Source organism: Phacochoerus africanus, chromosome 15 (genome assembly GCF_016906955.1).
Source record: "Phacochoerus africanus isolate WHEZ1 chromosome 15, ROS_Pafr_v1, whole genome shotgun sequence".
NCBI lineage: Eukaryota > Metazoa > Chordata > Mammalia > Artiodactyla > Suidae > Phacochoerus > Phacochoerus africanus.
In genome coordinates, this window is record NC_062558.1 from 133,689,342 (window position 1) to 133,716,414 (window position 27,073).

General features: G+C 50.5%; 1 protein-coding gene across 2 annotated transcripts in view; it reads right to left on the reverse strand.

The window, feature by feature from the left end:
- Nucleotides 1–14,012, reverse strand: part of CPXM2 (carboxypeptidase X, M14 family member 2) — a 132,553-nt gene extending 118,541 nt beyond the window's left edge. Inside the window, exons 1-2 of one of the 2 annotated variants that reach the window (XM_047760073.1) lie at nucleotides 13,670–14,012; nucleotides 1,793–1,891 (exon numbers count right to left, since the gene is read on the reverse strand). In XM_047760073.1, the coding sequence (XP_047616029.1) occupies nucleotides 1,793–1,891; nucleotides 13,670–13,997 (427 nt within the window). In that variant the 5' untranslated portion in view covers nucleotides 13,998–14,012. The remainder of the gene's footprint in view (nucleotides 1–1,792; nucleotides 1,892–13,669) is intronic. The other variant, XM_047760074.1, reaches the window with a different exon arrangement.
- Between the last annotated feature and the right edge of the window lie 13,061 nt (nucleotides 14,013–27,073).

The following is a 27,073-nucleotide window of genomic DNA, read 5'->3' on the forward strand; positions in this document are numbered from 1 at the left end:
GGGTCCCTACCTGCTGAGACAGGGCTCTGAGGTGAAGGTGGGGGAGGGGGAACGTCCGTCCATGCAGCAGAACGGGAGGCCAGTTCAGACTTCAGAGTGTGTGTGTGCGTGCACGCGTGTGTGCATGTGTGCACGCACAGAAACAGAAATGGGCCTTGAAAAATCTCGGTGAAAATGGCTCCCCAAATTACAATATCTTCCAATTCTGGTAATGAAGAACGAAGATAATTCAAACCGGCCCTTGTGCTAAGAGCTACTTTAAAAAATCTGGAAAAATATTTGTAAAAATATGGTTGAAAGCGTCTAAGAATGAATAAGACAGTAGAAACCCTCTGGCCCAGATCTGACAGCAGCAGCACCCTGAGAGGTGAGGCTGGCACTGGAAGCCACTTTAGCCCCGTGGCTTGTGACCCTGAGAAACAGCTGGTGTTTCATCAGCCTGGGGGAGCAAGGGGACAAAAAGTCAGGCCCAGGACCCACCCACGGTGGGCGTCTCATTACCACTCGCTTAGTGGAAACCCCAAAGGACCACACTAACAGGTGAACCAGCAGAAACCCAGCCCCTGCAGCTCTCTGCCCTCTGGACATGCTGGGCAATGCCCCCCTCCCCACTGCCCCCCCCACCACAAGGCGATGATCATGCACCTGCCTGCCTTACGACGGAACAGAATTCTCATTGAGTAAGTGACTGCAGAAGCTCAGTACAGGTGAACCGTTTTTACCTTAGGGTGCACTGTCGATCGCATCTATGATTTCCTGGATGGCACATTCTGGGTTAGAATCACAGCCCCAGATCATTACATGGTGCCTACTACGGGAACTCCCGATTCCCTTTGCGATGATCCACCCAGCACACGGCTTATGGGCTCACGGGGCAGCTGAAAGCAGATCCTGCCTCTAAAGATGCAAATGTGTGAAATGCTCCATTTACGTCAAGCAGCTGTGCTTCGGAGCAGAAAGTCGAGAACCAGAAAATCTTGAGTTCACATCCCTGGTGTCCAACTTGCAAGCTGCTTAACGGGAGGCAAAGGGAGACCCATATTACGGAGTCTCATTTCCTCAGCTGTGACAATGATGATGATGGCAATGAGGACGATAATGATAATGATGATAATATCCAAAATACTCCGAGGGACCCCAGGAGATCTGAAGGACGACACCCAGCGCCTGGCAATTACTGAGAGTTTAAGCACCTGCTACATGTTCCTTATTGCTAATAGCAGAAATGTCATCCTAAATATCATAGAGAAACAGGGGTATAACAATGGTAATGGTAACAGTTAATGGTAACAGTAACTATAGCAAGAGGGCCAGAATTTGCCCATGAGTAGAACTAGCGGCTTGGACCATCCTAAGGTAAGTAGTTAAAGGACCAACATTTTTACATGATGGTGAAACGCCCGGCCTGGCACGACTTACTTTGGAAGGAGAAGACTTGACTCTGACCCGGGGGGCCCCGGGTTTGGTGGGGAGATAAGAAATGCACACTCAAGGCCGTGGGCCTCTGTGTGGCCCCACAAGAAAGGAAGCGATGCTGTCGCTGAGGGGGGAAGGCCACCAAGAGTTCCAAGGTCATTCGGAAGTGAGCTGAGTCAAGCCGACCGACGGGGAAACAGGCCGAGTTACGTGCAGCGCAGAGGAGAGCGGCTGCGAATGTTCCCCGCCCAGATTCCTGCACAGACGGCTCGGAGGAGACAGCAGGCCCCGGGGGCCCCACCCCAAGGCCTCCACAGCCCGAGGTGGCAGGGGCCTCGCCCTCTCGGGGCCCTGATGGGGCCGGGGCCTGACTCACCCTCTCGGACGGCATCTCGGCCCACGGGCACGTGGTGCTCGTCGCTGGCAGCCTTCTCAGAGCTCTTGGTTTTCATGCCTTTTCTGTTGCTATTTTTACCTAAAAAGAAAAAAACAGAGCGAGCGATGCCTTTATTTCCACATAGGCCAGCAGTGTCCCAGGACGGTGAGGACTCACCAACGTCTCCTGCAAGGCGGGGTCTCCACCTCCTGCCTTCTCTGTTCCCAGCAATGGCACCTGCAACTCTGAGGGGCTCGTGGTTAAAGGAAAGGAAGTGAGTTATGTGAGCACCCAGGGAAATGAACACCCTAAGGAACACAACGTACGCTTGCAGGTGTTACTCCTCTAAGACTGCAAAACCTCCTGGCCACTACCTTGGACCCTCCCTGGGGCCCAAGGGGGACATTACATCCCGCTGATAAAACGGAGCTGGAACGCCTGACCTCTGAGCCCAGAGTTCGATTCCCTACCCTGCTGGACTCCTCCCTCCTAACTCTCTGAAAGCCCTGGCTGGGTACCAGGAGGGGTGATGGTGTGCCCACCAACTAGAGCCCAGGACATACTGGAGCCCAGGACATCTGCCTGCTCGTGCCCCGCTGCCCCTCCAGCATTCTCCCACAGCCTGTTCTCTCTGCTCCACAATCACCGGCTCCCTTTCAGCCCCCAGTTCCAATTTCCTGCCAGCCAGAACCCGGCATGTGCTGTTCCTCCTCCTGAGTGCCCTTCCAGCCCCTCTCCCGCCACTTCCATCCTGCTGATCCTTCACGTCTCTGCTGAGCCTGCCTTCCTGGGGTGGCTTCCTAAACTCCCCCCGACATCAGTGCCGCCTTGGCTGGACTCTGCAGCACTTGGCTTTGGTCAAGCTGCCTCGCTGCAGAGCCGAGGCAGGGTTCAGTGCACTAATAAACTGAGAGAGTGCTCTAAGGAGAAGGGGGGCAGAAGCAGGATGGGGTAGAGTAAGGAGCCAAGCCGGGCTGTGTTTCCTGGTAGAGTCTGACTCAGCCTGATCCCCTGGGGAGCGCTGGAGCAGGAGTTTCACACACTGTGGTCCCCGCCCTGAGATAAGGGGCCACCTTTCCTATGCCGGTTGCCTCTGGCTACAGACTGATCAGCTGGAGAGGGGCAGATGTCCCATTCCATGTTCCAGAGAAGGGAGCAGCTGTGAGACATCACAGCCGAGCACCCAGCAGCTGTAGGATGGGGGTACCTGGGGGGGGAAAGATGGCCTGGGTGGGGTGTCAGCAGCGCCCACTACTGCTCCACACCCCCGTCCTGGGTCACATCGTCACACATGAATAACATGCATTGTTCTGTCCTTGGGGACAAGGAACCGTGTCTGGTTTTGCTCATTGCTCTCCCTCCAGAGTCTGGCTAAGTCCTAGATAACAGGCTGTGATGAATGAAGGCTCGGGAGGGACTATGAGTCAGTGAATGACCAACGAGACAAAAACCAGAGAAAGGCAGGCTCTATGGAGAAAGATACTTAGGTTGGACTTTAAAAAGCAAGTTGAAATACTAAAAACATCCCGTGGACTGTGCCAATTAATGAAATCATTTCACAGAGTTCTAGAGTCACCCCACCCCCCCAAAAATGATCAAGAAAACCTTAAATTTTCAAAAAATTCAAGGGTGCACTACACCCAGTCAAGGGCAACGCTCTCTCCATCATAGTCTTGGGCGATAACCTGCTGGGAGCAGCTTTCCTTTTCCACGTAAAGTTAAAAAAAAAAAAAAATCACAAAATGAAATGTTCTCCTCAAGTCAAGGAAATCAATAAGCCAAAACACGCAGAAAGGCTGGGGGAAGAAGGGTGCCACCCTGAGTGCATCTGACCCCAGCCTGATGTCACCTTGGCATCTGTGCCATTTCTCAGGGTAGAAATGTCATGGGCAGTGACCTCCAAAGACAGCCTCTTCTGAAGGGGTCTGATCGGGGGTCTATAAAGACTGATAAAGACCTGGATTGTTCAGGAAAACATACTTTTGAGAATGCAGAGTCTGATTTGGCAGAAAGAGAAGATGTTGTGGGGGTGGGAGAAGGTTTTACAAAATATGAGAGGAAAAAACCAAAGTTCTGGGAAATAATATTCCATCCCACCCTCCCCGGAAGTCGGCCATTGGCTGCAAGCCTTCCGTCTGCTGGGGCAACCTCTCCGGGGCCTCCATGGACAACACAGGAGACTCGGTCAGAGAGCACGGCCCGTGAGGGCCCTCAGCCTCAGTCCCCTGGGCTGGATCCACAGCCTGTGCTTGGCGCTGGAAATAAAGGCCCAGATGTGGGGCAGATGTGCCATCACCCCTGGGCCAACCTGTGGGGGACAGAGTCCCCACAGGGAGTGACAGCGGGGCCTCGACAACAGGTGGGGGCTCTGCTGCCTCCTCTGGGGGAGATGCACTTCCGGATACGCACCCACCAATCTGGTTCCAGCCTGGGGCAACCAGGTTCTGCCACCACACTGATGCCGCGTGTTCTCAAGGGACCCACCTCTATCTTCCATCCCAGTAAGATGAGGAGACACAGCACCTGCCTCAGTGGAAGTTACGGGAGGAAACAGACAAGATCAAAGCACTTAGGGCAGTGCCTGACCTACAGTGACCACTGAATAGAAGACAGCTGCCACCTCTGCATCATGAATGCCAGCACCGAGTCCCCATGTGTCACAAAGCACCATCCCAGGTGCTGCAAGAGTGACAGCCAACAGGTAGAGCATGAGTCACAGTGTGCGAGGCACTTTCACATAGGTTAAAACATTCGAGGAATTCCTGCAATGAGGTCGGTGATGCCATGGGAGCGCTGGGACTCAGGTTTGATCCCCCGCCCAGCCCAGTGGGTTAGGGATTGGTGTTGCCACAGCTTTGGTTTGGGTCTCAACTGCAGCTCGGATCTGATCCCTGGTCCAGGAACTCCATATGCCGCGGGGGTGGCCAAAAAAGAATAAAAAAATTCAATCTTGGCAAATACCCATCAAGGGCAGGAAGCTGGCTATGAACGCTATTCTAGAATGGGGACACTAAGGCTCAGAGAAGAGAGCCACCCAAGGTCACTGGCAGAGCCAGGGGCCGGCAAAGCGGGAGCCTGACGCCAAGTCTAGGAAGGCCCTTCTCAGCCCCTTCTTCTCTTACGGCAAGAAAGGCAGCATATGGTCTGTACAGATGAAAGAAAGGAGCGTGGAAATAGTGTGCAGAGAAGGAGCCAGAAGCAAATCAACATCTCCATCTGGGCTGCGTGACAACACCGAATTCCTTAAAAGTAGCCAACTGAATTGCCGGTGGGGGCCGCCTATTCTATTCTGGTCTATGGTGATAAATATCATGCTTCTCGGTTGATAGGAAACTATTTTTTCCCCTCTCTATACAAGGAGCTTACAGTAGCAATCCCAGAAACTGAAAAAATTCTTTGCCGCATATTTGCATTTTCCCCAGGAAATTCCAGCCCAAAGGCATCTGCACGCCCCTCTTGTGCAGGACCCAATCCTGGGCCCTGAGCGCCTCACCCAGCTCTCTGTGAAGGAATCCACAGGAGGAGGAAGGCCCTGGCCCAAAGGCACTGCAGGTTCTCAGGGCCTCCCCAGAGAGGCAGCCTCACGGCACCTGCACAGGCATGAATTCCACTTTCTCAAACACCATGGCATAAGGAGGACCTGGCAGGCGAACGTGAAGAGCCTAAACAAAAGCAGTTAGACACCTTATGCTCCCTGCGGGGGTTAGCAGGAAAAGAACCCGTGTCCTTATCCAGTTCCCAAACCTGAGATGGTTTCCCAGGGATCAGGTGAAGCCTGAAAAAAAAAAAAAAAAAAGGGTCGAGTGGCTGAAGAACACGCTTGCTTCTGTTCATCGGTGACCTGAACAGTCAAGCTGGAGATGGAGGCACCAGTGCAATTTTCTAAGTACTTCTTACCAGGCTGGACCAAATTCAGTTCATCAATTCATCAGTCTGTCAATCAAGCAACCAAAAGCCCTCCCTTCCCCCACGTAGCTGTGTCTTTCCTGGGAAGCTAGCTGGTCAGCCCATATCCTCCTCTGGGCTGGCCGTTCCTGCAGAAGGCTCGGTCTTATGGGAAAGGCTGGGGGAGGGATACGTTAAGAGTTTGGCATGAACATATGCACGCTACTCTATACAAAAGAGGTAACTAACAAGGACCCACGACGGGAAACTATACTTAATATTTTGTAATACTCCATAAAGGAAAAAAATCTGAAAAAAAAACAGACACATATGTATGTATAACTAAATCACTGTGCTGTCCACCTGAAACTAACACAACATTGTAAATCAACTATACTTTAATTTTAAAAAATAATAAAGCCTAAAAAGAAGAAGAAGACATGGTCCCTATCAGGTCCCCTGGGCAGAAAGGACAGCCACTCCCAGCCTCTGCACAGCTGTAGCCACCTTCCCGACTTGCAACCAAATAAGAAGCCCTTTGCCTTTAAAGAGACACCTCCACCACAGCAGCAGGTGCGGTGTGCCAGGTCCTGTGTGGGGACAGCTGGTACTTGCTGGTTTCAGCTGGGCTTCTGCCTGGACCGGCCTGAAGTGGGTCTTGGGGGCAGGAGTGAATGTGGGAGGTGATTTCTCGAAGAACAAGTGAAAAAGTGAAGGGAGTGAGAAGGAAACCCCGTAACCAGGAGCTGTGATGCTGAGCAGGACCCACGGGACGCAGCGTGCTTGGGACCTTGGGCACCTGGGGACCTGGGGACCTGGGGACCTGGGTAGCAGCTTCCTCTGACCTGTCCTTAGAAAGACTGGGAGGAGTTCCCGTCATGGCACATCAGAGACGAATCCGACTAGGAACCATGAGGTTGCGAGTTCGGTCCCTGCCCTTGCTCAGTGGGTTAACGATCCGGCGTTGCCGTGAGCTGTGGTGTAGGTTGCAGACGCGGCTCGGATCCCGCGTTGCTGTGGCTGTGGCGTAGGCCGGCGGCTACAGCTCCGATTCAACCCCTGGCCTGGGAACCTCCATATGCCGCGGGTGCAGGGCTGTAAAGGCAAAAAAAGAAAAGAAAGAGTGGAAGGCTGTGCATTGACCTTCTAATCTCACATGACCTCGGGAAGATTATTATTATCATTATTATTATTATTATTCCTCTGTCACAGTGAGGAATTTGAGACATGAAGCGGTCACACGTGCCCATGAGTGGAAGAGCCAGATGCTGATTCTCTCTCAGTTCTGAACAAACTTAGCCAAACACCTGCCCATGCCTGGCATCGATCAAGTGTTCCCTACAAATCTGACATAGAGTCTTAAATTCACATTTGAAGGTGTCTTGGGGGCCGCTGACCAGGCTATGATGCCCAGATCAGTAGCCTTTTGTCTGCCAGCTGGTGGCAGATACTAGCCCTTCCCGCAGCCAACCCAAGGCACCCCACCCTCACAGGTTTCATAATCCCAAAGAAGCGGCTGTGGGGGCAAGGACCTCAGAAGGTCACAGAGGGCAGAGCCATTGCGGGAGACACCAAGCCTGAGAGCTCAGGCTCCCTGCTCACCTCAGGGACATCTGGCAGAGACCCCACCTCAAAAGCCCAGGGCCCCGGACCCAAAAGCCCAGGCCCAGGCTGCCACTGTCACAGGACTGAAGGCACCAACCACCAGGAGATCCAGCAGCCGTGGATGCTTGGGACTCACAGGAAACACAATGGCTACTTTCAAGAACCACAGCATCCAACCCAACCTCCCCCAACACGCATGGTCTCCCCCTGATCATCTACGCACAAGCCCTGGTTTCTGGAACCACGGGCACAGGCGAGAGATTTGCCAGCAGGAATAGTTGACTTTGGAATGCGTTTTGGAAACAGAGGAGGCGTCTGAGAAAGCTGCTTGCTGATGCACATGCAAAGACCTTTTATATAAAAAGTTCTTTCCCTTGGAATTTTGTAGGGAGTTGATCTGGACAAATGCTTTGGTTTTTTTGTTTTGTTTTGTTTTAACCTTTTAGGGCCTCACCCACGGCATATGGAAGTTCCCAGGCTAGGGGTCCAATCAGAGCTGTAGCCACTGGCCACAGCCACAGCCACAGCAGCATGGGATCCAAGCCACGTCTGCCACCTACACCACAGCTCACGGCAATGCCAGATTCTTAACCCACTGAGCGGAACCAGGGATCAAAGCTGCATCCTCATGGATACTAGTCAGATTCGTTTCCACTGAGCCACGACGGGAACTCCTGAGCAAAACACTTTGCATTTACCTCTGCACAAGACCATAAAATATCATGATATAAAGATTTCTTGTTATTTTTTTAGGGGTTCAGATAGCCTGGTGATGACTTTAGAAATACACCATTTTGAAAAAGAATGGAAAAGACTGAAAAAGAATCAGTGATATTTGTATCACTGATTTACTTGGCTGTATGCCTGAAATCAACACAACTTTGTAGGTCAACTATATTCCATTAAAATTTAAAATAAATGAAATAAATAAAAAGTAACAACATAGAGCGAAATACTTACAAACACGTCCTCCCCATCCTCACATCTCAGCTTTGCCCAGGAGAAGACCTTTCGGTCCAAAGGCCAAACCTTGTCGGACGCCCTGAAGAGGGTTGAGGCAAAAGCTGAAGCTCTTCCCAGCAACGGGCTTGCAGGGCACAACAGAAAGAGCTTTGTTTACATCCAAATACGCTCAAATAACAACTCCTTGGTTATCGCCCCACCCCCAGCCCAGGCCAGGGCACAACACAGGACAAAGTGCAAACTGGCCAATTCTGGGCACAGACATACATGCAGCCGTGGCTCACTGCCCACTCTGCAGATTCCACGGGCTCAGGACCGTGGACCAAAACCATGGTGGCAATGCGGGCGAGTGTGTGTTCCGACAGAGGTGCATGTTCCCCAGCCCTTGGAGAAAGTGACAAACAAACAAACAAGAAGAAACCCAAAAGCCAAAGGCCACTGCTAACCCAATGGAGAGGGGAGAACCAAATGTCTTCAAATAACCTATTAAAAGAGTCTTTTGTGTTAACTTGTTTGTTTCTTTCTCCCACTTGGGAGGGAAGACAAGCCAGTTATGTAACTGTGGTTTACTCCTCTGTTCTATTTTATTCTCCAAAAAGACTGTGGCTCCAGACCAAGGTCATCAACTTGGAGATGACATGAAAAGTACCTCCCAAATCCACTCGTGCCCGAAATGTGGTTTCGCATCTCACTTTTCGCCCAAAGGTTGAAAACTGGGGCTCTGAGAGTTCCCTGGTGGCTCAGTGGGTTAAAGATCTGACATTGTCGCTGCTGTGGCTTGGGTCGCTGCTGTCGTGTGGGTTCCACCCCTGGCCTGGGTGCTTCCACATGCCAGAGTCACAGCCAAAAAAAAACTTCCAAATACAGAAAAACTGGGACCCTGAGACTCACTCTCTGGACTCCAAAGCATTCCAACTGCAGGGATCTAGAAACTATTGAATTTGGCTACAAACAGCTGCGTAAAGGGAATTAGAGAGAAGCAGCTTGCCAGGTCCCTGTGTGAAAGAACAGTCTAGCCACGAGTACTACTCATCCAATGAATGGGCAGCCTCGCAAGGTGGTGAGAACCAAAAAAGCCATCAGCGGAAGTGCATGAGCCAAGACTGGTGCTGAAATGAATTTTGAGGCCCAAGATGGAATTGCTCTTGCCTGGGGTGCCACGTTAGCAAACAAAAGCTTACATAAGTTTCCTGTCCCTAGTGATCCCCTTTCAACCAGCAACACAGTCAGCCAATTCCCAAATTCTAAGCCAACGCTGAGCCGTCTCACCCCAAACAAAGTTGATTGTGAAGCCCCAGCCGAGCAGGTATTTTCTGTTCTCTTCTTCTTTAGTCTTTATCCTTTATCCTATAAAAGTTCCTGCCTTCTGTCCCATTTTGCCTTTCTCGCTGTGCACATCAAGGAGTGGTAAATAAAGTTTGTATCCTCTAAATTGTCTTTAATCATTTTTTAACACTGGGCAGCCCACTATCAGAATCTTGCAGCGAACAAGAACTCGCAGGTGGGAGTTCTTGTCGTGGCTCAGTGGAAATGAATCTGACTAGTGTCCATGAGGACTCAGGTTCGATCCCTAGCCTCGCTCAGTGGGTTAAAGATCTGGCGTTGCCATGAGCTGTGGTTTAGGTCACAGAAGCAGCTCGGAACTGGTGTTGCTATAGCTCTGGCGTAGGTCAGTGGCAACAGCTCTGATTAGACCCCTAGCCTGGGGACCTCCATATGCCACGGGTGCGGCCTTAAAAAGACAAAAGACAGAAAAAAAAAAAAAAAAACCCTAGGGAATGTAATCTAGTTAAAAATGATTGTACCAATGTCAATCTCTTGGGGTTTTTTTTAACACACAGTGCAAACAGCTTTTGTTTTTATTGATTGATTCATTGATTTCTGCTTTTTAGGGCCACACCTGTAGCATATGGGTGTTCCCAGGCTAGGGGGTAGAATCAGAGTGCCTGCTGTCAGCTGGCAACACTGGATGCCCGACCTACTGAGCAAGGCCAGGGAATCGGACCCGCACCTTCGTGGTTACTAGTCGGATTCGTTTCTGCTGCGCCACAACCAGAACGCCTCCATTTTCTGTTTTGATATTGTGTACAGCAGTGATTCTCAACCCAATGGGGACATGCGACAAGGTCTAAAGATATTTTTGGTTGTCACAACTGGGGGAAGGGTACTACTAGCATCTAGGGGGTCAAAGCCATGGATGCTGCTAAACATCCTACAATGCACAAGACAGCCTCCCCCCACCCAAAACACACACACGCACACACAGATTTGGCTCCAAAATATCAATAGAGCCAAGGTTGAGAAATCTTGTACGACAGTTCTAGAAGACGTTGTCATTGGGGGAAGCTGGAGAAGGGTGTAGTGGACCTCTCTGTACTGTTTTTGCAGTTTCCTATGAGTTTACAATTATTTCCAAATGAAAACTCTTCTTACTAGAAAAGTTTATTTTTTGATACTGAAATTTTCTTTTTTAAAGTATTGCTGATTTACAGTATTGTGCTCATTTCTGCTACACAGCAGAAATGTAAAAAATTCTTAAGACTCCACTCTATTCAGTGTATCGGAGCTCTACTTCTCAGGGAATCAGAGAGCCACTCATGGAAAAATGCAATGCTCTCAATTAACCAGAGGATGCAGTTGTCCAAGCCATTTCCAGGAAAATGTCAGCCCATGAGATCCACTGCGTACATCTACGGTGGCGTGAAGGAACTGCCAAGGGTCAAAGCCAAACTCACACCAAAATCAAATTCCCAAAGCCCTTGGCCCCTTAAGTAAAGCTTCCCGTGGGATTAAGACAAGACAGCCTCCTAGACCCTGGCACACGAACAGTCACCTTCCATCATCTTTGGAGCCCAGCCTCTACCGCAAGACAGACTAGCTGGAAAATATTCACCCGCCAAGACAAAGCACGTGACAGACGTTTAAATGAGTAGTTATCTATGCTTTTATGGGCATATTCATCCCCGACTCTAAGCCCTCACTCCCACCTCAGTGCCTAGACGGTGCCTGGTAGGTTACAGGCACCAGCCACCCAGTGAGGCCAAGTCCAGAAGCTCACACTAAACCCTCCCACTGTGGCTCAGTGTCCTTCCTCTCTAAAGGCCTTCCTGCCTCTTATGACCACCTGCTCGTGGGTGGTCCAGTGCAGGGATGAATGCTTTATTGCTACCAAGTTATGAGAAGGACACACATCAAGTCGCCACTTAAGAGGGGAAAACGCATTGCCTCTTAGTGCAATTGAAGTGCACAAACTATCACTGACTTGCCTAATCAAGGTCCTTCTCCCCCACCTGGGGTCCAGGATAGAGGGTTCCACCAGTCAAGTGCAAGAAAAGCAGGGTGGGGAGAGCCGGAGTTGAAGGTTTGAGCTGAAGGTCACACATGGCGAGTTGAGGTGTCCAAAAAGCCCCACACAGTTGATTAGAAACGCACACTGGAAGGGCAGCAGGCCTGGAGGCAGCTGTCCTGGAAGCGGAGTCCCTGGAATTTCCAGGGACCTGTTTTCAGTTTGGGGGATCAGCGACACAGCCCTCGACACACCTGCAATTCCCCTCTGCAAGCCCAGGAACTCCGGTGCAGTTCCAGGAGGGTGGGGCCAGGCCGTCATGTTCTCCCCTCCCCCCGGACCTCTCCCAGCACCTGGTGTTGAGCAGGTTCTCAGTAACGACCTGTAGAATAACGAACAGCAGCTCACAGAAGGACCAGCACAACCATGAGCTGACACACAGCAGGCTTTTGCCGGAAAGCTCACAGAACGATGGACAACGCAAAGCGAGGTAGCCGGTGCCAGCCGTCCTGTGCAGATGAAGATGCTGAGGTCCAGGAAGCTGAGTGCTGAGCCCCAGACCGGGGTTTAAGTGCAGGTCCCTGGGGCTTCCCCCCATGATCTCCCTGCATTCCCCCCAGTAAATACCAGAACCTAACAGATGTATCTCCCACCCACCCTGGCCCCGCCATGCCCAGCGCTGGGCTGACCACACAGCAGATACTGGAAAACAAAAAGCATGTGCAAGCTTGATTCAAACTACCAAACAAAAAAGACCCTGAGTTAAAAGCACAGGAGAAGCGCTTTCAAACCTCCCAAGCCAGTGGGTGGCCCTGAGCAGGTTGCTGAGGCGGTCAGAGCCTTCATTTCCTCATCTGTAACGTAGCAAGAATACCCACCCCTCCGAGCCCCTGAAAGAATTAATGAGACAGTTGCCTCCTAACACAGTCAGGGGGTGTTCTCCAAATGAGTGTTTTTTCCCAGTATTATTAAGCCAGTATGGTTTTTACGAATCTTAACGTCCATAACTCCCCAGGAAATGTGGGGGATTCTGACTGGTTCTGTGCAGGCTTCCACAACTTGCAGAACTGCCTACAGATCGAAAGAGTCGCTCACAAACTGAAATGTGGCAGGAACCCCACGTGCAAAGGGGCTGCCGAGCTGGGCCCACTCTCAAGAGCTCTGGGTCCCCGTCGTCTCCACCCCTTTCCTGGTGCTTCCCTGCTGCCTTTGGAGAACAGTTTAACCAAACAAAGGTGATTCCTTTCATGCCAGAAGCTCCAGGGACATGCATCTCCTTCAAGGAAGGTCATTACCAGGCCGGAGAACTTGGCCACCATCCTGCTCTCACTCCTCATTCTAGAAATACTAGGACCGCAGCCCTTTGCAAATTTGAGCAAAGAACACCTGGGAGAGTTAAGAGCAAGCATTCCGCTTTGCAAGGAGTTTAAGAAAATGAATGGAAGTCATTCTCCCAAGACAAGTCGGGCAGAATGTGGGGCTCCCCTGGAAGGGGTGAGGGATGGATGGCTGCGAGGTGCCACTGGGCTTTCCTGGCGACCCCCAGTTTGGCCCCTGCTAGGGTGCAGGAGTTGGGCTGCAGCCCAGCCTCCCCCAGCAGAGGCTCTGCTTCAAAGGGACAGCGGAAATAAGGGAGCCACACAAAACGGGAGGGAGGGAGCTGAGAAGGGACACTGGCTGGATAAAGGTCCAGTGCTGAGCTTTCCCCAGAAGGCCACTGTGCCAAAACAGACCCGCTTCACCAGGCCAGATCGGAAATTCAGTCCCGAGAGAACGCCCTGTGAGAAGACTGCAAAAGTAGGCAGAGTAGGATGACGGGTCCGGGCCGTCGACGTGAAACTTGGGGCAGAGGGGCCAGCTCCCCAGGCAGCTTCCCAGCTGCTCGGCCCGTGTCCACCGAAGAGGGGAACGAACGCCGCCGCTCAGGTTTAAGTTCTGGGGGCTCAGAGGGGCAGCGAGATGCGCAGCGCGGTGCCTAGGGAGGTGGGGGCAGCGATGGCGAGGTTCACGGGGCCCTCCCCTCCCAGACCCACGGACAGGGAAGCCAGCTGTCGCCTCAGCCCCAGCGAGCCACTGCTGGGGTCAGGCGCACGGCCACGGACGCCCCCACGGGCCGCCCAGCGCCGAAAGTTCCTTACCTGCGGGAGGCTTCTCCGGAGCCAGCTTCTCCCTCTTGGGCGCTTTCTTGGGTTTCGTTGCCTTCTTGGGCAGCCTGGGCTCGGCCGGGCGCCCCTCCCGCTCCCGCTCCCGCTCCCCCTCCCCGGGCCCCGCGGGCCGCGGCGGCGGCGGCGGCGAGAAGGGCTCGGGCTCCGGCTCTGGGCGCGCGTCGTAAGGCTCCCGGTCCCAGATCTCCTGCACGTAGTAGTCGGGGTCCTCGACGGCTGCGCCCCGAGCGCCGACCCCGGCCAGGGCCACGGCCAGGAGCGCCAGGGCCAGCGCCGGCGGGGCGGCCCCCCGGCGGGCCATGCCCACTCCGCCCCGCGCCCCGGGCAGGGTCACGGTCGCCGGGAGCGCCGGGCGGACGGCGGGCGCGGACGGCGGCGCGGGGCAGGGGGCGCCGGGCACAGCAGCGCGGCGCACGGGGCGCGGAGGCGGCCGGCCGGCGGCGCGTGTGACCCGCCCGCGGGGCTGGGCTGGGCTGGGCTGGGCCGGGCTGGGCCGGGCCGGGCCGGGCAGGGGCGGGCAGGGGCGCGCCAAGGCGCGGGGCGGGCGCAGGGGGCGGGCGGGCCCGCCCTTCCGCCCTCCCTCCCTTTCCCTGCAGACCCCGCGGTGGCCGGCCCTCGGGGTTGGGGCGTGGGGGGGGCCCCCGCCTCCATGCCCTCAGCTATCTCCAAACGTCCCCCCTTCCGCGCACCCCGGAAGCCGACCCGGGGCCGGGCGCCTGCTTCCCCAGAGACTCAAGGGAGTTTCCATCTAGAGGGAAGCTGGAGAAGTTTTACAGCGACCCAGGGTGAGAAAGGGTTTGCCCAGGGCCGCTAAGCAAATTAGAGCCGGAAGCGCAGCCTCAGGCTCTCCTGCCCCCTGCCCTGGCCCTGGCGTCACACCAGACACGGGTTCCCCCAGAGGCCGTGCAAACCCTTCCCTCAACCCTACCGTGATCCTATTGCAGGAACTGTGAATGAGCCCCCAGGTTCCCAGGTTCCCAGGAATAAAATTTCCAGCAGGACAGGGCCCTGGAGGACCCCTGCCCCTGTCTCAGATGTGACTGTGCTGCGTGGGAGAGTCACAGGGCACGTTTGGTTCCTGGGATGAACAGGGTCCTGCGTCCAGGGCCCTTCAGCTGGACCCGGAGTTCACCACCTTCAGAAAAAAGGACCTTCTGCCTTCGGTCAACTTGTGTTCATCCTTCAGTCCACGGTGTTGGGGAAATGAGGCTTCGCATTGGCTTTTTATTGGTGCTGCAACAAATTACAACAAACGTGGTCGTAAAAACAACACACACATTATCTGACAGATCTGCAGGCTGGGTGTCACTAGGCTAAAATCCAGGCATCCAGCAGCAGCCTGCATTCCCTTGTGGGGCCTCTGGGGAAGAATCTTCCAAGCTCATAGGGTTGTTGGCTGAGTTCAAGTCCAGGAGGTGGTAGCTCTGAGGTCCCGTCTACTGGCCCGCTGTCAGCCTGGCTGGTGTTTACTCCCGGCCGCTGTCTGAGTCCCTCCTCTTGCTGGCTGTGAGGCGTTCCCAAGGGCCTCTGTCTGGTCCTTGCCTGTGGGCCCTACGTCTCAGAGCCCGCGCAGGCATGTGGGGTCCTTCCAGGGCTTCAGATCTGTCTCTTCCCTTCTGCCACATGTTCCCTCTTCCCAGCTGGAGAAAATTCTTCACTTTTAAGGGCTCCTGTGATTCAATGGGCCCACCCAGATAATCCAGGATAATCCCCCCCTTTAAAGCTGCAAACCTCAATCACATCTGCAAAGTCCATCCTGCTGCATAACCTCACCGATTCACAAGTCCCCAGGATTCAGGTGGCCGTGTCTTTGATGACCACAGGGACGGACTGACCCATAACCTTGGGTTGGGCTATCACCTTCCCTGGGCCTTTGGACCCTATTGTTCCAGGATGCCATTGAGCTGGATCTGGAACCCAGGCAGGCCTCCCCAGTTCCCTGGAGTCCACACAGCATGCAGGTATAGGCCACCCTCTGCCTCTGGCCTGCCCCATTTGCCACCTCATTTTCTTTCATTGTCCCTGCACTGGTCCATTAACCAGGCCATCATTTAGGGCAGGTCTTCCGGTCCCAGGCCGAAGGCCAGAACAGAATGGCCAGAGTGACAGGGGGAGGACAGGCTGAGGCAGGGCCCTGCAATGTCTCCACTAGGGCCAGGAGGTCTTGGACCTGCTTGTCAATTCCCTAGAACATGCTGGAACCCAGAGCCAGCAGAAGTCTCCAGAGCAAAAGAGGAGGAGAGCCCCCTTCCCCTCCCTCCCTCCACTCTCCAAGCAGGCCTGGGCTGGGCTGGTCCATGATCTTCCTCTGGATGCTTGTCTACCATCTTCCAGGCACTATCCTCCGGGCTCACTCACAAGGGGCTCTTTTATCTAAAGCCAGGCGCTCCTGGCAACAAAACAAGTCAGCATGGGGCTTCGGTGGGAAAAAAAAAAAAGCTGCAAGTTGTACCCCAGAAGTTCCAGCTGGCTGTACAAAACACAAGCAAGAGGATCACGTGGCAGCCTGGCCAGAAGGGGCCTCCATCCAGGCAGAGGTTTGCACCCTGCACCCCCGTTGATCAGAGACCCTGGAGCTTGCTCAACATGCAGGTGTCTAGACCCCGCCCCAAACCTACTGAACTTCCTGAGGAGTGGGATGGGGCCCCAGGCACGTCCAAGTGGCTCTTCATGGAATTCTGATCCACTTAAAGCTTGAGTCTAACCTCCTCCCTCCCGTTTCACAGGGGAGGGGACCGAGGCCCAGACTCTTCCAAGGACACAAAGCAAACTCACAGCAGTCAGACCAAACCCTGCTCTTCTGCCTTTATCCAGTAGTTAGGTCGGCAGTCTGAATCTTGATGCCCTCAGACCTCTAAGTTCTGACAACATTTTCTTTCCTGGCACCTCTTCACGAACTCAAAGCACCAACACCAACACTGCAGCATCTGGTGAACGATCAGAGAAGGGCCTCCCCAACCGTGATTCTCAGCACATCCCTCGAATCAGGAAATGAATCCCATTCATCAGGGATCTCCGTGTTTTTGCTTGTTTGTTTTCCATGGGGAGACACGTAATTAAAGCAAATAGAACAAAGAGAATAGAAACTGGCCCTGATGCCAATTCTCCCAACACGCAGCAGCCTGGTTCCTGCCGCTGCCTTCATCTAGCTCAGATGCGCTCTCTCTGGGGCTGCTTGCCTAGAACTGCGCAGGGCACAGCCAGAGTTCTGACGTTTAGGAAGAGGAGATGGCCAAGCCAACCTCGTGCTCTTGTTCACCCAGCCCCATTCTGCTCCTCAAGCCCAGCCTGTCTGCCAGGGATGGATCGCCTCAATCTGCAGCTTCCCAGATGAAGACTTTGCTCCATTTAGGCTTTCCCTTCTAAGCTACCCCGCTGCTTCCGGTGGCACATATGCTTTCATTCACCTCTCCCTCGGTTCACACTGGCAGTGGGCTGATCCGTCGTTCAGAGCCCCATGCCAGATTCCTGGGACATTTGATCAGCAGGTCCCCCTGCTTTTGGCCTCTGTGACTTGCTGGTCACCTACACGGGAAGCTGCCCGCTTGCTCCCTGAAACACCCACTGATAATGCTGCTCTCCTCTTGAAGAGCCCAAAGTGCTAACCACTCTCCCATAAGTCCAATCCCTCTGCACAGGCTCAGGCTCACCAACTCACTTAAACGTAATTGGACTTTGCCAATGGGTGTTTTCCCGGGGCTCTGAGTGGGAAAGCCACGTGCTGAGACACGGCGTGGCGGTGAGTGACACCAAGCAGGTGAGGAAGAAGAAAGCCACCTGCAAACAGCAAGGAGGACAAAATTAAGATGCCCTCTAGAGAGGAAAAGGAAGATGATGAAGCAAGCAGGATAGACTTTTCCCTGAAGAAGGAAGCAGTAGCCATCTGTGTAGGAGATGCTGGCAAATCTGTACTAGAGAAGGCAGAGGCCAAAAAAGAATAAGCATTTGGTGAAATTCTTAATCACCCCTTACTTGAACCATGATGACGAAAACGTGGACGGGCCAGCTTGGGCTATGAAGAGAGGGACAAAAAAGAGAAGACAGAACAAAGCTGCTTTTTAGGACCAAACAGTGTGTTTGCAAAAGCACTGGTACCTGTACAAGTGACTATGGAAATCAAAGTTATTTAAATGGTTTAAAAAAAAATGTAGCACACCAACGCACCAAGGAGCAATAGTGCTAAGACTTGATCTTCATAACGCCTTGCTCAGTGTTTATAAACTGATGCTTAACTATAATCTGCTAATTTTACAGCCTACATAACAGACTATAAGAAAGACAAAAAAATTTCAGTAAGTCATTGCTGCATGACTAATCTTAACTAGGGGGTCTCTCAGGGCATCAGCCAAGAGGGCTTCTTTCTGAGACCTTTTTGTTCTCAACATATTTATCAGAGTTCCCATTGTAGCTCAGCGGGTTAAGAACCCAACTGGTATCCAAGAGGATGCGGGTTCCATCCCTGGCCTTGCTTGGTGGGTTAACATAAGCTGCAGTGTAGGTCCAGGCTACAACATAGGTTGCAGATGCAGCTTGGATCCAGCGTTCCTGTGGCTGTTGCGGAGGCCAGCAGCTGCAACCCCAATTCGACCCCTAGCCTGGGAACTTCCACATGCAGAGGTACATCCCTAAAAAGACAAAAAAGTGGAGTTCCCGTCGTGGCGCAGTGGTTAAGGAATCCGACTAGGAACCATGAGGTTGCGGGTTCAGTTCCTGCCCTTGCTCAGTGGGTTAACGATCCGGCGTTGCTGTGAGCTGTGGTGCAGGTTGCAGACGCGGCTCGGATCCCGCGTTGCTGTGGCTCTGGCGTAGGCCGGTGGCTGCAGCTCCGATTGGACCCCTAGCCTGGGAACCTCCATACGCCGCGGGAGCGGCCCAAAGAAATAGCAAAAAGACAAAAAAAAAAGACAAAAAAGTAATGTATTAATTTAACTTCAGTCTAGAGACCCTAACAAAAAGCTGTTATCATCTCCAGTAGTGTAAGGTGAGTTGCCATGCTCTGCAGGCAAACCCTCTAGGTGGGGTAGTAGCGGGGAGCAGATGTGGAAACCAGCATGGTAGCTCGGAATGCCTTCTGGCTTCCGTGTTCTTCAAATGATGTTTTTATGAAAAGTCAACTCATTGTTTGCCTCAGTTGGGCATCTGTTACGTGCATTTCTGTTAAGCAGGGTAAACCTGTGTTTACTCAGGCATTCATTCCTGAGACTCAGGATTCTGCGAAGCCAATTTCTGTTACACAGCATAAATCTTGACTTGTCAAGTAATCCTCAAACACCTTACAGAACTAATAATTTTTCAAATATTTATGAGCCCCACAGAGAAGATTTATGTTAAGCTGCTTGACAAGGAACAATAGAGTGTACGGGTCCAGAGAACATTCTGTCGAAACAAATGTAGTCAAGATATCCACACTTTTAGAGCGTTTTTCATAAGGAACTTTCACACCTGCTCATTTCTCTAATTATCCCCGAGACATTTACACGCAGAGAGAATGAAAACAGAATTGTTTCTTTCCCCAAGATCAGTAATTTGAAAAATTAGCTGCTATATAAAGAAAAATACATGTTGAGGCACAGTCACGGCCAAAAATAGAGTCTCGAGATAGATGTTCACAGAGAGAGATACTAAGTTGTTATGGCAACTATGATTATAATTACAAAGCTGGAGGGTTTTCCCGTTCATTACTCTGTTGCGATGTGATGGTTTAAATGGCAGTGTCCTTTGTAATGTCCTCAGTCTCATTACTGCATAATCACCCCTTTCATATTTAATTTTCAACATGCTTTTCTCACTCCTATATGCTGTAGAGTTGGCATCTTTTGATAAGCCTTATTCTTGGCTCATGGGTTCCCCACTCTTGCAGTGCAATTCAGCTCCTCACTATTGCTTCTGCTCTGTGATTTCATTTTCAGTTTGACCTGGGGAAACTTGCTCTGGCTTGAGGTAGCCCATGGGCAAAAAACAAGATGCTCTTGTGAAAACTGTGGAGAAATCACACCCACAGACGCTTGGGGAGACACTGAACTCAGATTAGGCAGATGCTGCTCAGCATTCCTGGAAAGGCAGCATTCCTTGGTCACCTACTACATGTGGGACGATTTCCAGAAATGTTCACATCTAACCTTTGTGCTGCTTTTTCTCTGTGCATCCCCTCCCATCTCCATCCCTCTCGGTCCTCTGCATCCTGGAGCTGGCCCTTGTAGAATGAGCATCCTTGCGCTCTTGTTTCTAATGGGGTACGTCAGGGAGAGGGGTCGGCAGGGTAGGAGGGTGGGGAAGAGAGAGCTGTGTACTATCCTTCCCCCACCCCTTCCTCATCCTTCCTTTCTTTGGCTCCAGGGGTCCTATTGGTGGGTGCATCTTTGCGCTGCCCTGAAGCCCCCATCCTCCGCTCCTGTTCTGCAGGCCAATGGGCAGGGGTGACTTTCTGCAGGTCTAAGCCTGCTCTCACTAGTTTCTGGTGTCTCCATATCCCCTGTCTGTTCTCTCAGTCTTATGCATGCCTCTGGACTTCCTTCAGTTTTGGGTTTATTTTACCTGTGTCTGCACCTGTATCTGCCTAGATGTAGTTACATCACTCGCAGCAGGTCATGGATTTAACAAGTGATTGACACAGGAGCTTAACCTCCAACTATCTGGCTCCAAAATTTCTGCCTCCATCATGCCCATTACAGTCTCAGGGCAAAGGTAACCCTGGCCCATCTGAGCGCCCAAGATACACTTAGGTACTGGACTCCAGTGCTGGTCATGAAGGGCTGGGGCCGGGGGGAGTGGCTTTAGTCTCTAGCAAATGTCTAGCCTCTCCTTCCACGGGGATTGCTTCAGTCTCTAAGTTCCTCAAATTCTGGAGCTCCGCCAGTGGTCACTTCAAGCGTGAAACCTAAAAGAGAACGAGTGTAGATCAATCTTTGTGGAATCACTGCTTTTACAAAAAGGAACTCACCCTGAGGAGCCAGGAAGCCAAGTCTAGGAAGATGCCTTCTGTTCTCAACTCACCACCCCCCACACATGGGGCTGCCACACTCTAGCCCAGATCAGAAGCAAGGGCTGAAGCTCGGGTCTTTTCCTGTCTCTCCCCGCTCAGGGTTCAGGGCTCTCGGAAACAGCAGTGCCAAACGCACTTCGTCCACAAACTCAGGGAGGCCCCAGAGACAGACAAGACCCATGCTTCTAGCTTGTTCTCTGGCAACCAAACCCCAAACCAGCCGTCTCTGCAGGAGAAGTGCCTGCTCCTCTCCGCATCACTGAAGACACTGAGCTTGAGAGAACAGAGACCAAAGCTATAACGAGAAAGTATTATGAACTTAACAAATTTGAAAATCTAATAAATCCCTAGGCAAACATGCAAAATTCCAAAGTTGACACAACCAGAGAGAATCCAAGCAGATCAACAATACTAAAGAAATTAAAACGAGAGTCAACCAGTCTTTGTAAAGAAGTTCCAGTGGTTTTACAAATGGATTTGCCAAATTTTTTAAAGGCCGGAATTCCTATCCTGTAACAGTTTTATTCTAAGAAACAGAAAAAGAGTGAAAGCTGCTTAAATCATATTATGTGGCTAATATAATCTTGTTTCTAAAACCAGAGAATGAAAACATATGAAAATGAGCACAATAGGCTCATTTTATTAGGAACATAGATGAAAAAATCCTAAATTAGATATTAGCTAACAGAATCCATCAGCTTCTTTGTTTATTTTTATTCATAGTCTTATTTTTCATTAAAATATAGTTGATCTACAATGTTGTGCCAATTTCTGCAACAGCTTATTTTCTAATACGGTACAAAAAAGCTAGCCTTGAGTTTCCTTGTGGCACAGAGAGTTAAGGATCCAGCATTGTTACTCTGGCAGCCTGGATCGCTGCTGAGGTGTGGGTTTGATCTCTGGCCAGGGAACTTCCACATGCGCAGGGCATGGCCAAAAACAAACAAACAAACAAAAAAACAAAACAAAAACAAAGATTGTTCAATAGAATAAAATCCATCTATGTGGTTCATCACAGAAATAGACCAAAAGACAAAAAATGTGAGATTATCTGAATCAATACGTTGCCAATGCATTATGTAAATCCAAAAGGCATTTCTTAAAATCCAGCACTTACTTAGGAAAGAAAAACTCTTAACAAACTACAAATTAAAGGGAACTTTCATATCTTGGTAAAGTCTATATACTAAACATCTGCAACAAACATTACAATTAAAGGAGTCAATTTAGGTGCGTTTCCTTTAAGCCTGGACCCAAGGCCAGATGTGCATCATCACTGTCGTTGTTTCTCGTGGACCTGGAAGCTGTGGCCAGTGTTATGGGGCGGGGGGGAGACAGAGAGGGTGTAAAGAAGGAAAGAGAAAAAAATCTGTATTATTCAAGATTAATGATCCGATCATTAGCCAGGAAAGACCAGCAGAAGCATTAGAAAAAAATAAAAGCTGGTTTTGCAAGATTGTCTGATGAAAAATACATTTAAAAAAAAATCAGTCACATTTCTGTTCACCCGTAATAAAAAAGCAGAAAATATAATAGAAGGTAAGATAAATTCCCAATGGCAGCTAATTAAGGCGAGAATTACTTCAGAATTTATCGAACCAAGAATGCAGAAGACCTGTAAGGAGGCAATGTGGAAAATCTAATAAAGAACTTGGATCATGTCCTGAACAAATGACAAAATAGAGTCCCATGCTCTTTCACAGATGACTTAGTGTCATAAAGATTTAATTCTTTCCCCTACGTATTAACCTATAAATAAGTTAATTATAAATATAAGTCAATTATATGCAATAAAAACCTAGTTGGATCTTTGAGAAATTGAATACACTTATTCTAAAATATGTACAGAAAGGAAAAGGTCCCAAAATAGCTCAAATAGCCTCGTTCAACTAGGTATTAAGACACATGACACAGTCACAGCTGGGGGACAAAAAAGGGGAAAAAAAAGAAATACAAATCATGGAATTGGCGCAAAAACAGACTGCCGACTAATGTAACCAAGGAGTGATTCGGTCCAAACTTAAGTGTGGTACGTGGGGAACAAAACACAATGTGAGAATGTTACAGATCAAGGTAGAAGTTTCACTGTATGGGAGTTCCCGTCGTGGCTCAGTGGTTAACGAATCCGACTAGAAACCATGCGGTTGCGGGTTCGATCCCTGACCTTGCTCAGTGGGTTAAGGATCCGGTATTGCCATGAGCTGTGGTGTGGGTTGCAGATGAGACTCGGATCACGTGTTGCTGTGGCTCTGGCATAGGCTGGTGGCTACAGCTCTGAATTGACCCCTAGCCTGGGAACCTCCATATGTCGAGGGAGTGGCCTAAGAAATGGCAAAAAGACAAAAAAAAAAAAAAGGAAGAAGAAGTTTCACTGTATGGCATCGGGAAATTTGGCTTTCTACATGGGGACCCCTAAAACTGGTTCTCCACCTAAGACCACTCGACAACAGTGAACTCTAAATGGGTTAAAGAACTAAGTGTGAAAAGCAAAACCATAAAGGTAATAGAAGAAAATATAGAAAAAATATCTTTGTGACCCAGAGATGGGGGAACACTTCTGAACTAAAACCTCAAAAGTACCAAAGCATAAGGCGAAATGAAAGTGACAGTCATTGGTAAAGTTGCTGACAGTGAGACAAAGGATGTATGTTCCACAAAGGACACCCTGGACCACAGGAACGGGCAGGTAACAGACTGGGAGGTGAGGCCAGAGTGTCTAAATCTGACAAAAATGGAATGTCCATGATATGTAAGGAAGAAAAAGAAGCCCCAGTGGGCAAATGGTCAAAGGATATGATCAGGCTACTTACAGAGGAGAAAATTCAAAAGACTAATAATGGGAAAAGAGATGCTCAAAGTCATTAGTAATCAGAGAAATAGAATTTTTTTTTTTGGTCTTTTTAGGCCCGCACCCTTGGCATATGGAGGTTCCTGGGCTAGGGGTCAACTCAGAGCTGTAGCTGCCAGCCTTCGCCACAGCCACAGCAATGCGGGATCCTAGCTGTGCCTGCAACCTACACCACAGCTCATGGCCACACCGGATCCTTAACCCACTGATCGAGGCCAGGGATCAAACCTGCATCCTCATGGATCCTAGTTGGGTTGGTTAACCGCTGAGCCGTGACTCCAAGAAATAGAAATTTAAACGGCAAGGTGTCAACTGGCAATTATTAGCTGCACAGAAATGAGACGGCCGGATAGTGTCAGGTGCTGGTGACAGTGGGGATGTAGGACCCCACCCCCAGCATTGCTGGCGGGCGTGGGGGCAGGTGGCCTCCACCTAGAAGGCAGATTCACGTTCCGTGATGCACTCCCAATGGATATGTCCACCACACCTGTGCTCTTTATTTGTATAAGAGAAAACCTTAAAGATCATGAGCCCAATGAAAAAGACAAAATTAGCCGAAAGCACTTTTTCCTGCTAAAACGCTTATGCCAACAGAGACTGTCACAGGATACATATCACAGAAACAATTTCTACACGGCCATTTGAAAACAGAAGACTTTCCAGAGAGACAAACATCGTATGACATCACTTATATGTGGAATCCTAAAAAAGGATACAAATGAACTTATTTGCAAAACAGAAAAAAACAAAACAGATTTTGAAAACAAATTGTACGGTCATCTAAGGGGATAGGTGTGGGAGAGGGACGGACTGGGGGTTTGGGACTGGCACGTGCACGCTGAGGTATACGGAATGGTTGAAAAACAGGGACCCGCTGTAGAGCACAGAGAACCCTCCCCAGTGTTCTGTGCTGGTCTGTGTGGGAAAAGAATCTGAAAAGGGATGGATGTGTGTGGGGGTCCCTTCATGGCTCAGTGGTTAACAAATCCCACTAGGAACCATGAGGTTGCGGGTTGGATCCCTGGCCTTGCTCGGTGGGTTAAGGATCCAGTGTTGCCATGAGCTGTGGTGTAGGTCGCAGACGTGGCTCGGATCTGGTGTTGCTGTGGCTGTGGTGTAGGCCGGTGGCTACAGCTCCCATTAGACCCCTAGCCTGGGAACCTCCATATGCCTTGGGTTCGGTCCTAGAAAAGGCAAGAAGACAAAAAAAAAAAAAAGAAAAGAAAAAAAAAAGAATGGATGTGTGTGTATATATATACACACCTGAATCACTTAGTTGTGCAGCAGAAATTATCACAACGTTATAAATCAACTATACGTCAATAAAACTTAACAAAAATTAAAAGTGAATATAAACTTATCAAAATACAGAGTTCCTTTGGGTGGTAAAATAAAACAAAATAAAATAAAGCAGGAGATTTTAGTCAACAACCAGCTTTACTGATTTTTTCTTTTCCATTGAATTGAAGATATCAATCAATTTTACGGCACTCCCTTCTAGAGTCAGCCCAAATTAATTATTTGGTAATGTCAATTAATCTTTTATTCTTCCACAACTTTCCAATTACTTTTGGGAACTAACAGATGTAGGAACAGGTAAACAAATGCAGTATCTTTTTTGTTTGTTTGTCTTTTTTTTGGTCTTTTTAGGGCCGCACCCATGGCATATGGAGGTTCCCAGGCTAGGGGTCTAGTTGGAGCTGTAGCCACCAGCCTACGCCACAGCCACAGCAACACCAGATCCGAGCCACATCTTCGACCTCCACCACAGCTCACAGCAACACCGTCTCCGTAACCCACTGAACGAGGCCAGGGATAGAACCCGCAACCTCATGGTTCCCAGTCAGATTCGTTAACCACTGAGCCACAATGGGAACTCCGACAAATGCAGCTTCTTAAAAGCATTTGTAACATGCCCCTTTTCCATGTGGGGGCTCTATTATATAAATACCCCAATATGGTAAGAAAAATAGCTCCCTGTTCTCAAGCTGCAATTACCTGGTTTAGATCACAACACTGAGTTTACACCAAAGGCAGGGCATAGTAGTTTTGTAATGCAATTTAATTACCTCTACCTTTAGGGGTACACTCAGGAAACACAATTTTTTTCTTGAAGTCTCGGCTCATCCTTCACACCTGGGTTTCATGGCAACTCCCTCCAGGTTGTAAATCACTTGCTGAAACCTAGGGTGCTTTAGAGGGGCTCAGGCATAAAGAAGGGGTGCTCCTGGGCGCAGCAAATGCTTCCTTTCCTTCCCCCTAAGCGCATTCTTCTCTCTGCCATGGGGAGGGCAAGTTGTCGCCTCCAGTTATAAGTAGCTAAGAATCCATTTCTATTTCTAAGAAGGTTGATTTTCAAGGCTGAAAACCTGACGCTTTGTGTATCCAACCAAAATTGGCAGCCCCTGCAGCAACCTGGCTAAAATTCTTAAATCTTTCTTAAACCTAAGCTTCCAAATTCCAGGGTCTAAAATAGAAAGCGTGTTTGTTGCTTGTTTCCATTCTCCATCCCCAGGGTGGAAGTGAGGGCTGTTCAGCACTGAGGTGTTTATTTTATATTATTTTCATTCTCTTTCAGATTCTTTCTCCACATAGCTTATCACAGAACACTGGGTAGCGTTCTCCCTGCTATAGCAGCAGGTCCCTGCAGTTCCCAGCGTGGCTCAGGGGAAATGAATCTGACTAGGACTCGGGTTTGATCCCTGGCCTCGCTCAGTGGGTTAAGGATAGGTGTTGCCGTGAGCTGTGGTGTAGGTCACAGATGCGGCTTGGATCTGGTGTTGCTGTGGCTGTGGTGTCGGCCAGCAGCTATAGCTCCGATTTGACCCTTAGCCTGGGAACCTCCATATGCTGTGTGTGTGGCCCTAAAAAGAAAAACAAACACACACACACAAAAACCCAGCGGGTCCCTGTTGGCCAGTCGTTCTGTAGCCCTGAGTGCACATGCCAGGCCCAAACCCTCAGTTCATCCTCCCCACCCCCCCAGCCTATCCTCTTTGGAAGCCATGTTTGTTTTCAGTTTTTTCATTTTAAATTTCATATTTTAATGTATAAACAGCCTCCAAATATAATTACCGATCCAGGAGGGGCCCATCTGAGGACATGCAGCCCCGGGGCACAGACTGGTTCTTCATCAGCATCAGACCAACCTGGGCCTGCTGGCCTCTCTCACCCTGACTCTACCCATCACTAGCTGTCAGCCAGGGGCAGGGCCCGGGGGTACCGTCCTAGCCACAATTCATGCATCAGTAAAGTGGGAGAAATCCCCCCCCGCCCCGCCCATCAGCTAGAGAATTGTGAGACTTTCATAATATGCAACAGGTAACTGCTTGGCCTAAAGCTTGGGGCATGTGGGTGCTCGGGGAACGTGAGCTGCCTCTCATTATTTGTCGCAATCACCTTGTCCTATCAGAGCAAGGCGCATGCTCATGGCTGCCTAGCAAAGAAAGGAGACCCCACACGGTGCCCCTCACTCTCTCCTGTTGCCCCACCCCCACCCCCCACCCCACTTCTGCACATACCACTGCCACCACCTGGACCCTCTCTG